This window comes from Oenanthe melanoleuca, chromosome 27, assembly GCF_029582105.1.
Source record: "Oenanthe melanoleuca isolate GR-GAL-2019-014 chromosome 27, OMel1.0, whole genome shotgun sequence".
Taxonomy (NCBI): Eukaryota; Metazoa; Chordata; class Aves; order Passeriformes; family Muscicapidae; genus Oenanthe; species Oenanthe melanoleuca.
In genome coordinates, this window is record NC_079360.1 from 175,225 (window position 1) to 187,964 (window position 12,740).

The following is a 12,740-nucleotide window of genomic DNA, read 5'->3' on the forward strand; positions in this document are numbered from 1 at the left end:
CCTGCAGGAAAAACTTTGCCATGGTAGGCAATGTGCAGGATGTCTGTGGAGAACCTTGGTGCAGCTAGTGGCCAAACAGCATAAAGTTTCTTTAGTAAGTGACTTATTTCACTTAGGCAAATGCACAGACATGCTTGCCCTGTGTCCCATGAAGCCAGGATACATACTCTTATATGTAACTTCACCCCAAGTCACCTCAGAGCACTTGGGCCCTAGCACTAACTGAAAGCACTGAACAAATTACATCATGCCAATTTGCTTTTGACACTGCCAGCAATTCAAGCTGGGAATCACTGAAATTTATCTATTTTTTAACTGTATCAACTCCAAATAGGCTTGGATGGGAAAAACCAAGAATGTGTATATGTACTCATCATGCAACCAAACATCTTCCTAGATTCTTCCCTGCACATATATGCTCCACTGAGACCTCTGGGGAATATAATGAAGTTGAACGCTGGCAGAAAGCTTGCTTAGACAATGCTTTGCAAAGAACAGAGACCTTGTGAGCATGTTAAGCACAGAAGAAAACAAAAACACCTTGTCTTCCTCCAGGTGGGACCACTGTTTTAAGCATGGATGTTGGGACAGCAAAGATTGCCACAACTCAAGAACCTGCCAGAGATTGTCATTCTCATACACAGACCTCTCCATGCACTGTCAGGAAACAGACCTTCCCAGACTAGCATTTTAACAATAAAGACAACAAATGCGACCCCAGTGACACAACAGAACCCAGACTTGAGCAAGTGAGTAGCTCCAGAGGGGGGACTGCTGTCCTGGGTGGACAGAGAACTTGTACCACCTGCAGGGTTAATGGAGAATGGACCCTGCCAGCAACAAAATCATCTCTGATATAGACTAGTGTGAGGAAATGATTGTTTAAAAATTGCTCAAGGGAAGACACAGATCTGACATGAAAATCCAAAGAAGATTAAAAGCAGGCTTGGAGAAGAGATAAACCACATGCATTGCAGATGAAGCTGCGCACCCTGGTAAAAGCAACAGAAGATGACACAGCTAAAAGAATCCAGTAATTTAAAAGGTACCAAAAAGCTAACAGTGCAGTCGGAAGACCTACTCCTCTTCTAGACTCCAGGTCAGTGAAGTTGCTGGGAAGCACTTTCAGGAAAACACCAAGTTCCGCCTTGACAAGACAAACTATTCCATGTGGACTCTGCAGAGGTGAAAGAGCTGCCAGCCAGACTGTGGCTATTTGTACTCTAAGCAATGTGATGAACCCATGACCCAGGGCCTGAACAGACCCAGCGCCTGAACAGAGACATTCACAACTATCACTCAAGTTTCCTTCTCACCTTCACTTCCAGACAGAGTCAGAACTCTGAGGATACAACAGCACAGAAACAGACAGAGTTGAGATGTTCCTCTCCCAAGCACAATCACACACAGCTGACAAACTGCCCACAGCACTGACATAGAAAAGCCTCAGTAGCAAAGCTGGACAAACTCCAGCAGCAGTAACTGAAAACATTCTTTACAGGACGAGGAACAAATCTCAGAGCAATTAACTTCACTCAGTAGTTACAGATGGAGTTGGGAATACTGGCTCTTCCCACTGGAAACACCATGTCCACTACATGTCCCTCTAGCAGAGCAGACAAGCTGCATCAAGCTTCATCCTCACATCCAAGAGCTATGTTGTCTAGTGAGCTATACCTGTGACTGTTTGTGCTGGATGGAAATCTGTTTTTGGGAGGTGCAGGAATGCTCAGTGTTCCCTGATCCAGTAGAAGATGGGCTGCCTTGCTGGGCCTGAAAGAGAAAGTTGTGTATTGTTACATGTCTCTCAGCATGACCACCAGTGCCCATGCAGATACATTCATCTCCACACTGGAGCTGCAGCCTGGCCTGTACCACACTTTCATGTTCAGGTTTAAGGATGCTTTAGAGATTCAGTTCAGTAAAAGCAGTGTTAGTTTCCTCCAAGAAGCCTGGCCCAACCTACTGAAGACCAAGCTTTTAAAAGCCTGATATAATTCACAGGAGCTGAGATTAAGCAACGCCAAACGAAACACTTCTCGCAACAACACCATACTTCAATCTTTTGCTGTTCTGCATCTATCAGATTATCCTCTCAGATGACATCATTTTGATCTATGAATATGAATATTTTGACCTGTTAACTTAGACCTCACACCATTTTATTAAACAAGCAAAGCCTGGGACCTAAAACTCTTCACAAGGAAGATGAACTTACCAGAAGGTGACAGACTGGGGTCAGTAAAAACAACGCTGTGCTTGGGCAGAAAAGCTTCAAATTCCCCATCCCTTAACTAGACACATGCCTTAGGATTCAAATAATTTCATAGCTGCTCACCGAGACAAAAGCAAAACAGAGGCCACCTCCCCTCTGTGCCAGCTGCTCATTCTCTAGCCGCTGCTTCGCCAGCATCACCGACATCAGCGTTGGCAGAGCAGAGTGTTCCTCCTGCGGCTCCTTGGCTGTGCTGCCGTCTACCCCATACAGCGGCTGCTCCACTCGCCGCTGCAATACAGTCAAAAAACAGACAATGAACTACTTTTTTTTTTTTTTTTTTTCAAATTAAAAAAAAAAGCGATTCTCTGACTCTGCCAAAACTGTTGTCAGTGAAGCAGCAGCTCAGGAATGAGCAGGCAGCATGGTAAGGATTTGATAACTCAAACAGGACTCCTGCAGTGATTGTTGCAATGGCAGACAGCAACAAGGAAATGAAGTTAACAATTGAAAAAACCCTAACAAATGAACACACAGGACAGAATTCCTTGTCAGTTAACACATCCTCTTCCTTTGCAAATACATGTGCTTCAGAGTCAGAAGGGCAAAATAGACTGCAGGTCCAAAAATCTACACTGGGATTTTGGTCAATGTATTCACAACTACATTTTTTTGTATTTCTTAAAGACTCATTTTCAAACAGCTAATTTCATGATACTTTGCTATTCTGGCAAAGTAAACTGAGTCAGAAGCACTAAATGGCAGCAACCTAACCATGTCTAGGACCCAGACATCAGGATAAGCTCACATCTGTCATTACTGCTGGGACCCATCTCCTGCAAGGTAAGCAAAGTACTAATTCATTCTCAAAATCCTTTAAAGGTCCATTACATCATTTAAGGGCCAGCTCCTTTCTCCTGTAGTAGATTAGCTTTCCAACTCTGGTGGAGGAACTGAGTTTAACAGCAAGAACTATCCGAGCTACGTTGATTACAGCACACAGCATCTCAACGCCCTGGCTTCCACAGCCACACCACCACTGCTAAAACCTGGCAATCTGGGTAATAATCATCCAAGTCCTTCCAATGTGTAACTCCAGGCAAGGCAAATGCCTCTGAGAAAGCAAACAGTCAGGTCAGGCTTCAGTTTTTCTTAAAAACCTACATTGCAACCTGTTTTCTGGTTAACATTACCAATTTCAAGAGTGTGCTTCCTACCCCAAAAGAATGCTTGTGCATGAGAGTGGCCTTGCAAGAGTCTCAAGACCTGCAAATAATTCTAATCAAATGAGAAGCAAGGCAACTCAAATCAGCCAAGAGATTTGAAGAGAAGTAGTAACATCCTGAGGTCAGTACAATTCCTCTGCAAGGTCTGATTGCAGAAATTTTCCAATACAGTATAGATTAATTCAGCTCAGGAGGAGGTTTGTATCATGTGAAAGACATTTTAACACTCTGCTTCCTTCCAAGATCACACTGACATCTGTAATGGGTTAAGACACTCAGTGTCCTCCAATTTTCACTCATAGCCCCCTTTTTTGGGTATTAGATCAAATCATTGACATTCAGTTTGTAAGAAGAGGACAGATCTTGCAAAGGCCCAGAATAGTTTTTTATGAATAAGCAAACATCACAGGTTTAGTTGCAAGAGTAAAGAACAGAAGACAAGCATCTGTGTAAGAAGAGAGACAAACTGGCCTGGCTGAAACTAACTGCAACATCAATATTCACAGAAACACTCTGTTCTACTTTTACCTACTCAACACATACATGCATAGAAGAAGAAAACCATAGGAAGAATCCACTTGTCCCATTGTGGAGCATCTAATCTGCTGGAATAAAGGATTGTTCCTAATCCCTCATACATCTGCAACATTCAGAGATGTTATTTCTTCATTAACTTCTCTTTAAAGAGATGTATTAGTGAATTACTACATGATAAAATGAAAGTCCATTCAATTAATAAGATGTATTTTAATTTTTAGAAACATTAAATAATATCTAGAAGCATATGTGAAGCCCTCCCTTCAAGCAGCATTACAAAGCTTCTGAAATCCAGCAACACATGGAATTCTGAGGAGTGTTCAGTGTTGGGGTTTAGTTCAGCACAGTCAGGAACTGGCAAAGGTCTCTGAAGAATAATGTAAATCACTAAAGACTTTGCATTTGGCTTTGGGAATACCAACCTTTCCCACAATGTCTCCAGACTTTTGTGACACTCAACAAATACTAGAAATTCTTTAAAAGGGGCCCAGCCAATGGTCAAAACAAAAGCTCAGGCAACAGAATCTCTGAATACTGTTTTGCTAGTTGCAACAAATTTTTTTAGCTGCTCTGTCCTAGAATGGTTTTAAAACACTGGTTATTTCTTCACATCCAGACCTCACAGAAATGCTGCAAATAAAGTGCAATTACGTGCCAAAAACCAGCACCAACTGTGCATGTACACACATTTCTTCTCAAGCTTTTGCTAATGCCCCTTGCAAGTCATGTGCACACAAACAGAAGTAAAAGGCCTTCCCAAAATAATTGTGGTGGGCACACTGTTCAAGATACCCAAGGGGTCCAATCAAGATCAGAATATCCCTGACTAGTGCTGCACAAACACCCAGCATACTCCGAACTCCATGGAGACGTTCATGTGCTACAAGAGAATACAGGGTAACTAACAGGTCAGTTCCACCTTTATTAATGACTGGCACCCTGTCACATCCTGAGGTGTCTCCTTAGACCTGAGATCACCTCTGGAGGACATGCAGGTAGTTTGGAACCCAGCTCTTTCCAATGCCCGCCGATGAGAGACTGCAGGAGGCTGTTCTTAGATGTTTTCATGGTTGTTTATTGTTCTTTATCTTAGGAATGCTTTGTCCAGCGAACAGCGGTCTGCTCGCTAGACGTCCAGGGCAGAATCTGCCTGGCAGAGGCAGGACTTATCTTTTATAGTCTAAACTACGTACTAGGTATTTACAAATGACCCCCAATACAATATAATCTTGTTACATGGTCCAGATCTGTTCTCATCCAATCTAAGAGTGCCAGCGTGTCACCCAGCATGGATGACATGGAGAAGAAGGAGGAAGAGGTATCCACACCCCCAATTCTCCATCTTGGCCACGTGTCCCTTATCACAAACATTCTAGAAATCTGCTAATTCTACATTCTAACAGTCTAATTTACACTCCATTCACTCTTGTGGCTTGCATTTCTTCTCTCAATGTTGGTAAGTTGCTCCAAGGAGCCAAATCCAGCGCCCGAGACACCTGGGTCCCATTCCAGGGTCTTTGGGGACCCCGCCAGGGGGGTCTTAAACCTTCCAGGGAAGCCAGAGGAATACTCTGGACTCCCACAGCACCCCTCTGTACCCACACAGCATGTTAGAAACATTCATCCTGTACATTCATTTAAGCTCAGATATTCAGGTCAGCTACAGCTGGACTAGACACTGTCCCAGGGTCCTAGACACGGCTTTGCTCTCAGAGCCCCATTTCAGATTTAAAATGGAGAACAAGCCCAATCACTCACCAAGAGACACTTCCCTGTCCAGAAGCTTGTATTACCTGTCTGAAGCATGGCCAAGTAAACTGATGCCAGGCCACCAGCTGCGTCTCCAAGAACACTTACCGGCAAGGGGTTGGACAGGGAATGCTGTGGAGAGGATCTGGCGACCGGCGGCACGCTTCTACCGGGACTGGTTCCTGGGCCGCTGCCTCCAGCAAACTAGGCACATAAACAGATTTGATCATCAGGAATTCCACAGAGGTACTACAATTAACCAAATTCAACACAGAAGAAACACATTTATCTTAAAAATGAAGCCTTATAGGCTTCAGGGAATAATTTACATAAACTTAACATAAATTAAGAGGAAAGTCTTAATGTTCACAAAGATTTCAAAATAACAGAAGTACCTAAGACAAACACTTGTATTTGCACTGAATACATTTTCCTTTCTAATAAGAAAAAAAATAAAACCTGCACACTTGGCCATAGATGAGTTATTTATTCTCTGGAATTAGTAAGCCCACTCTCTGTGAGGAGACGTGTATGATGTGCACCACAGGATGGTACGATATGTTCACCTCCACTGAAGCACCTGTGCAAGTCACTATTAAGTGGTAGGACAGGTAAGGAGCTGGGGAACTGCTCCAGTTGGCACTGAAACCTCTACAGTGTACCACTCATAAAAAAATTACCCAGGAAAGAGCAATTTGTGACTCAGAGTTACATAAAATAAAGAATAAAGTTAAGAGAAGAGCTACAGCTCTGGATTTGCAGCCCTAGAAAAACTTCTGATATTATGCAGTGCAAATAGAATACTTATTTTTAGAATGCCCATCACTATTTTGGGGAGGGGTTTGGCCCCTATGGTGCCAGCCCCTAATAGGAAGCTTTTCTTAAGAGGAAACCCTGTAAACAACTTTCCACTCCAATCAGCAGGATTTGTGTAGGTGGGCTCTTTTGCAACATTGGACCCTTATCAAAATTGTTTGCAAACCTAGAGAAATCCTCAACTGACATACAGGTTCCAATGGAAATCAACCTCAAACCTAAACTTAAGTGAAAAAATATGCCATATCAACTGTTCAACTAAATGTTAATTTAAAAATCAACTTCTTCATATCCTCTGCCTAATTAGATATGACCATATCAGACTGACATCATCAATCCATGATCCCAATGACAGATCAGTAATACATGTCACATCACAAACTTCTACCTACAGATTTTGCAAAATGCAAATTAAGGCAGATTTGTCAATGGGAGAATTCTTACCTCAAAATAATCACTAATTTTATGTCCTCTAGGAGTGCCTTTCCCTAAAAAGGAAAGCAAAGGATTAAAATAAGAGTTGTAGTTTTAAGAAGAGAAGTTACCATGCCATTCCAAAAAACTCCTCCTACATTTTGATACTCCTTTTCCTGTTCCATGCAACACCTATCCACAACAAAGCTTCTGCACAACAAAAGCCCATCCCAGGGTTTACAGCCCTTATGCAGTTTTTGGGAGGCTCTACAGTTGACAGTTCAATTAACTCTCAATTCCAAACATCTAAGATCCAATCAAACAGCAATTGCACTTGCTGAAGTACTTAGAAAACACTAAAGATCTTGACTGTTGCATAGGTTTTCCAAAATTTCCTTCAAGATAAGGACAGAGCAAAGGGTACTTCTAGTCCTCTGCCTTCAGATAAATTACTGCATATTACATCTCTCACAAGCATTCCTGTAAGAGTTTGAGAGATAATTAGCAGTGACTTAACATCAGCTCATTAAAACCTAGTCCTTTTTTCTTAGTATCATGTTATCCAAGCAGCTCTGTCTACACAATTCTCATTATTTTCTTGTTGGAGAATGAAAGAAATCAAAATCTGCCCCTCTGCCCATTTGCTAGAAAATCTGAACTTGGGTTGAACATGCCAGGTTTCCCACAGCACTCAGGACAGCACTGCTTTCTTGGGCACAGTTTGTTCCTGGCTTGTCATGGCGAGTGCCTGCTCTAACAGGGCAGGTACACATCTTGGAAAGCAAGGAAGAGAGTACAAGCCATATTCTGAAGTCTGGCTGCTGTATATGTAGTGACACAGGACCAAAACAACACTTCAGAGCAGCATGCGAAGCCTCTGGGCAGCCTGTCACATAAAAATGCAAGAGTTTGTGCAAATAAGCCAAGTATTTTCCTGCCAATAAGGATAACAAGGCTCCCAGAAGAGAATACACCATCATGGAGTAGTTTATAACAAGCTGCCTAACACACCCTTGAGAAGGGCCATTAGTTTCCTAGGACACTGCCTGTGCACATTGTGCCCGAGTTACCAAGCATGTGGCAATCCTGCGGCAGGCTTGGAGCATGGATTACCTTGACTTGTCTCATAGGCTTCTGCTTTCCTCTTCCTATTCCGCTGGTCATTCTGCTTTTTCTCAGGAGTCTGTTAAACAATACTTCAAAATTAACGTTACTGCAGTTATTCCAAGATTTAAAGAAAATGCCTAAACACAATGATCTGTTCCACATCCCCAGTGGCCATTTCATTCCTCTGGTGCTTTTGCTTCTATTGCTGGTACTTAAAGAAACAACTGCTCTCAAAGAGTTGCCACCTTCTCATAGATGTGCTGCAGGAAGGAGAGAATGTGGTTAAGAAGGAGGTAAATTTAATTTTTCCATTCCAGCTGCTGAAAGCCAGCCTCTACTGTCTAGTGACCTCACAGGGCTAGCAGAGCAAGCACAACGTTTATAAAAACCTATGTAAACCCCTCCAAGGTGATCATGGTACTGGTACAAGGGGAATAATGATGGGAGATTTAAGTACTGACATCCAAATTTGCTGTCCAATCAGTCTCTTAAGCCAATTCACTTTAACCTGCATGTAATGCTTCTCCTCAAAGCCCTCTGCAGATGGCTTCAAGAACTATTCCAGGACATCAGCCAGGACAAAGCTGTTACAGACGCAGCAATTCACCCAAACTTCTGTTTGCTCCTTACCAGCTCTCATTAAAGTCAGTTGCATGTGCCATTTCTGTGAGCACCCAGAGACCTGATGGGCAGCTAATCAGTGGATTTATGCACATCAATTTATTTATGCACAGGCACAACACAGAGTACAGCTGACAGGCCTGAGGGCCCCAGAAGTGTCATGCCTATCTGTCTGTACAAGGCTAGCAAACCTAAACATGTGAGAATGGAGGAGACCCTGGCACGGTGCTTTCCCCATCACCAGGGTCACATCTGTGGCCAAACCTACTGAAGACATTGGGAAGCACTGCTGGAAACAGCTCACTGAGGTTGCTGGAAAGAGATGTCTTGTCATTCCCACTACCACTGTCATTTTAAAAACATCTCTTATCCCAAATCGCCCCAAATAATTCCCAAGCTATACGTTCTCCAATCACTGCAGTCACCACTGAACTATAGCCTGAAGGCAGAGAGAAAAACACTGTGCAAAACACAGCTCTGGGGGAGGGAAAGCCATGGCCAGAGTCTGTGGTAAACCTAAGATTCATGGTCTTTGGAAACCCAATCTCAAGCAACCTATTTAAAGATCTCTACCAAAAGAATTACACATACTAAGCAGAGAAATCAACCTCCCTCCTTTAGTAGGATAAAAAGGATAAAGTTGAATCTTAACCTGGCTGTATCCCCACTAGGTGCTGGACATTTACAGCCTCATCATTACAAGCTGGGCACTCAAAGACAGAATGTTGTTTTAGTAAGAGAATGGAGGGGATATGAAGAAAAAGGTGGTTATTGTGTCTGCAAGGTACTTTTTTAGAATGAGGGGACTGGAAACTCCAAAGCTACCTAGAGACTTGCTGCTTCAGCCCCTGTACGTGTAAAAGTCAGTGACATTGCCTCCTCAGTGTGTAGGGAAGAGCAGCTCCTGAACAGCGCTGGTTTGACTGTAACACCACAGGCTCCATTACAGCCTCCATGGAGCTGTGAGTGTATTAATGAGAATCAGTTTAAGTTGTTTTTCCATTCAAGTACTTACATAACAAAAATGACACACAATATTATCTTTTACCGACTGAAAAAGTAAGGAATGGGAGATTTGAGTACAGCAACTTGGTCAATTTATCTCTCTCCACAAAAGTTCATTTAAAAAAACCCAAACAGTTAAAAGAACAAATACTGAGATTTTCACCATTAGCTACATTTACAGAGTTGAAGATACTGCATTCTCAAAAGCCTCTCATACCAGTATTGTCATATAATAGCGGGAAATATGATCCAAAAGTTACCTAGTAACGATGGGGAAAGTTCATAGGAAATGCATAAGCAAATGCACTTAAATTTGAGATTTTGTTTATTAACATAGAACTTTGGAATAAAAAAAATAACTACAATTAATTTAGCTCCTTTAACGAGCATTTTGAAATAGCTAATCCTAAAGAATTGAGACTAACCAGGGACAAAGCATCAATTTCCACCTCCCCACATTTTCACAAGCAACCCAAAAAATGCTCTGCCTTGTATAGGCTTGGCAAACTCACATATTTTATAGATATGGCAAACTTTTCCACTAATGCTCTCTGGCTTTTTACGTGTATCCAAAAATGTATCCCAATGAACTGAAAACAGCTTCCCAAGCTGAGTTTTAGGAGTGCTGTGTTTCAGATTGGATAAAACCTGCCTGTAATGGTGGAAATCTTCAAGGAGGAGCTTCATAGAGAGGTCAAAAGTCTGCAGGGTCAAGCTAAATACTTCTCTGGTCCCTTTCACTCTCCAAACCAAGACAACTGTGACTGACTCTCACACAATTTCTTCCATGCCTTGAGATCAATCATGTTCAACTTAAACCCGACTACCCCAAGCAGTTGTGCCTGCTTACCTCCAATTCTTTATCACTCAGAGAGCCCACGCTGCACAAGCTCTGGTTGGAAGACTCGCTATTTAATGGACCCTAGTGAAAAGCAAGTAAAGACTGTTAGAAATAACTTCCCTAGAAGGCAGACCCATCCCAACAAATACTCTCTGGGCTAACTACAGTTACAGCAGCACCATGGGTCAAACTCCCAAACACGGAATGGAGCACTAAGAGGCTTCAGACGCCATTTGCAGCAGGACAGCTGGATTGTTCAACAATTTTTTCTCAGAATAATGATGCAGCCTTTGGAGTATTTCTGCATCAGTTCATATCCTACCTGGTCTATTTACCCACATCCACAAAACAGCCAAGATGGTATTTATAGAAGCCTAAGGTTTGAGGAAGAAAACCTGACTTGTTGAGCAGCAGGAGTTACAAGCATCTGCTTGACCTTGAGCTAAGCATTCAAATGCATCTTCACCTGGCAAGCCAGCTATTACTGTTATGTGCTGGCTGTATCACTGATTTAAATGTGTCGTTTTATGCTTTTAACACTAGAAAAGTGAACAAGTGAAACTTGTCTTAACAGCAGTACAACTGGAACCCATAATACAACCTCTCCCACTTCGCTATTTTATAAACCCATATGAGACCTGCCTGCAGAGCACCTGCTCCCACTAGGCCAAAGCAGAAACTCAGGAGGCCAGAATAGATTTATCAAAATTGTACTCAGGTACCTCAAGAGTCTGCTGCATCTTTGCAGGCTCTGCTGGATACACATCTGCATTTCTACATATCCAAGTAGTTTGAAAATTATTTAAGCTCTCCAATAAAACTAGTTTTAAAAGGAAAAAGTGAATCATGCAAAGTCACTGTGTTTTATCCTGACACAAAAGTATCCTCCTACAGATCTAACTTAAGAAATGAAGACAAATTTGAAAAAGACGTAAAAACAAGATTCACAATTAATGATGGAATGTATTAACAGGAAGAATGACATGATAAAGCCAGTTCTCCATTAATAACTTGCGAGCATATTTTCCCCAAGATGCATTCTATTTTAGCATTTTTAACTTTGCAGTAACCACTTCCCACCAATCAATCTTTCCTCAAAGCAAAACAAGTTCTCATTATACACGTGAGCAGAAGATTCAAGTGGTGGAAAAGCCTTAACACCACAGAGAAATTCCACAGTAGGTAATTTTTGAAGAGACCAGTTCTCCCTCCCCTGTTTAAGGGACCAACACCATTAGAAAATTGTGACATAACCTAGCTATTACTAACTCCAATTCCTAAGCAGGCATGTGCTGAAAGTAAAAGTTTACCTTCTGTGTTCACTGTGAGTGTTACATATCAAATTTGTTTCTCCTAGAATGACCAGCTCAGTTGCTTCAACACCAAAAAAAAAAAAAAAAAAAAAAAACACCAAAAAAATAACAAAAAAACCAACACCCAAACAAACAAACAAACCAAACCAAAATCCCCAACACCTGAACAGCTCAAGAAGCTAAACATTTTAGGATTCCCTTAAGGAAAAATTGAAGGTTTACATTCTTTAAGCCGTACCATTATCCCTTCAAAGGATAATAGCTCAGGACCAGAAAAATATTTCACCTGATCTCTTCAGTTTATTTTAAGCAAAGCAACAAGCTCCTCATCACCCAACATGATGGCTCACAAATGTTATAGGTACAACTCTCGGTTACTCCAGGAATTTACTCCTGGACCAACAGGACTTAACAGAAGTGCCAATACTAACCTTAGCTACATCCACATGAAAGTCTCACTGCTAAAAAAAATTGTAAAATCTTATGGCAAATGGCAACAGAAGGTGAATCCTTCTGCTCATTAAAAAAAAAACCAACTCGTTTATAAGTTTTATAAACTGCACAAATGCTGCCCTCCAAAACCTTTCCATTCTCTCAGGAACTCCAACCCCAACAGCACAACCAATCAACCTCCTGTGCCAGGTGAGAACTTATTGAGATAAAGGAGCATCTCTCCAAACAAGCATTGGCCGGTCTCACACTGAGGTTCTAATATAATGAAGATAAAAGTGAAAATTGTTTCCATATTTGCTTAAATCTTGCTGTCTGTATTTTGCAGATGGATAGAAAATGACAGGAGCAGCTGCTCCAAAAACACCACGTTTGAACTTTCCAATGAACATTATGATTGAAGGGTAATGTCAGTGGCTTACACAGGACAATTCTTCTGCAAGGCC

The 12,740-nt window shown here is 41.8% G+C and overlaps 1 protein-coding gene across 10 annotated transcripts in view; it reads right to left on the reverse strand.

Annotated features, from left to right (window-relative positions):
• The window catches only part of TLK2 (tousled like kinase 2), a 43,647-nt gene that overhangs the window by 22,218 nt on the left and 8,689 nt on the right, over positions 1 to 12,740 (reverse strand). For 5 of the 10 annotated variants that reach the window (XM_056512326.1, XM_056512327.1, XM_056512325.1 and 2 more), the window contains 6 exons: positions 10,541 to 10,612; positions 8,071 to 8,140; positions 6,988 to 7,031; positions 5,836 to 5,931; positions 2,339 to 2,506; positions 1,678 to 1,773 (listed from right to left, as the gene is read on the reverse strand). In XM_056512326.1, the coding sequence (XP_056368301.1) occupies positions 1,678 to 1,773; positions 2,339 to 2,506; positions 5,836 to 5,931; positions 6,988 to 7,031; positions 8,071 to 8,140; positions 10,541 to 10,612 (546 nt within the window). The remainder of the gene's footprint in view (positions 1 to 1,677; positions 1,774 to 2,338; positions 2,507 to 5,835; positions 5,932 to 6,987; positions 7,032 to 8,070; positions 8,141 to 10,540; positions 10,613 to 12,740) is intronic. The other 5 variants (XM_056512331.1, XM_056512332.1, XM_056512333.1 and 2 more) reach the window with 2 other exon arrangements.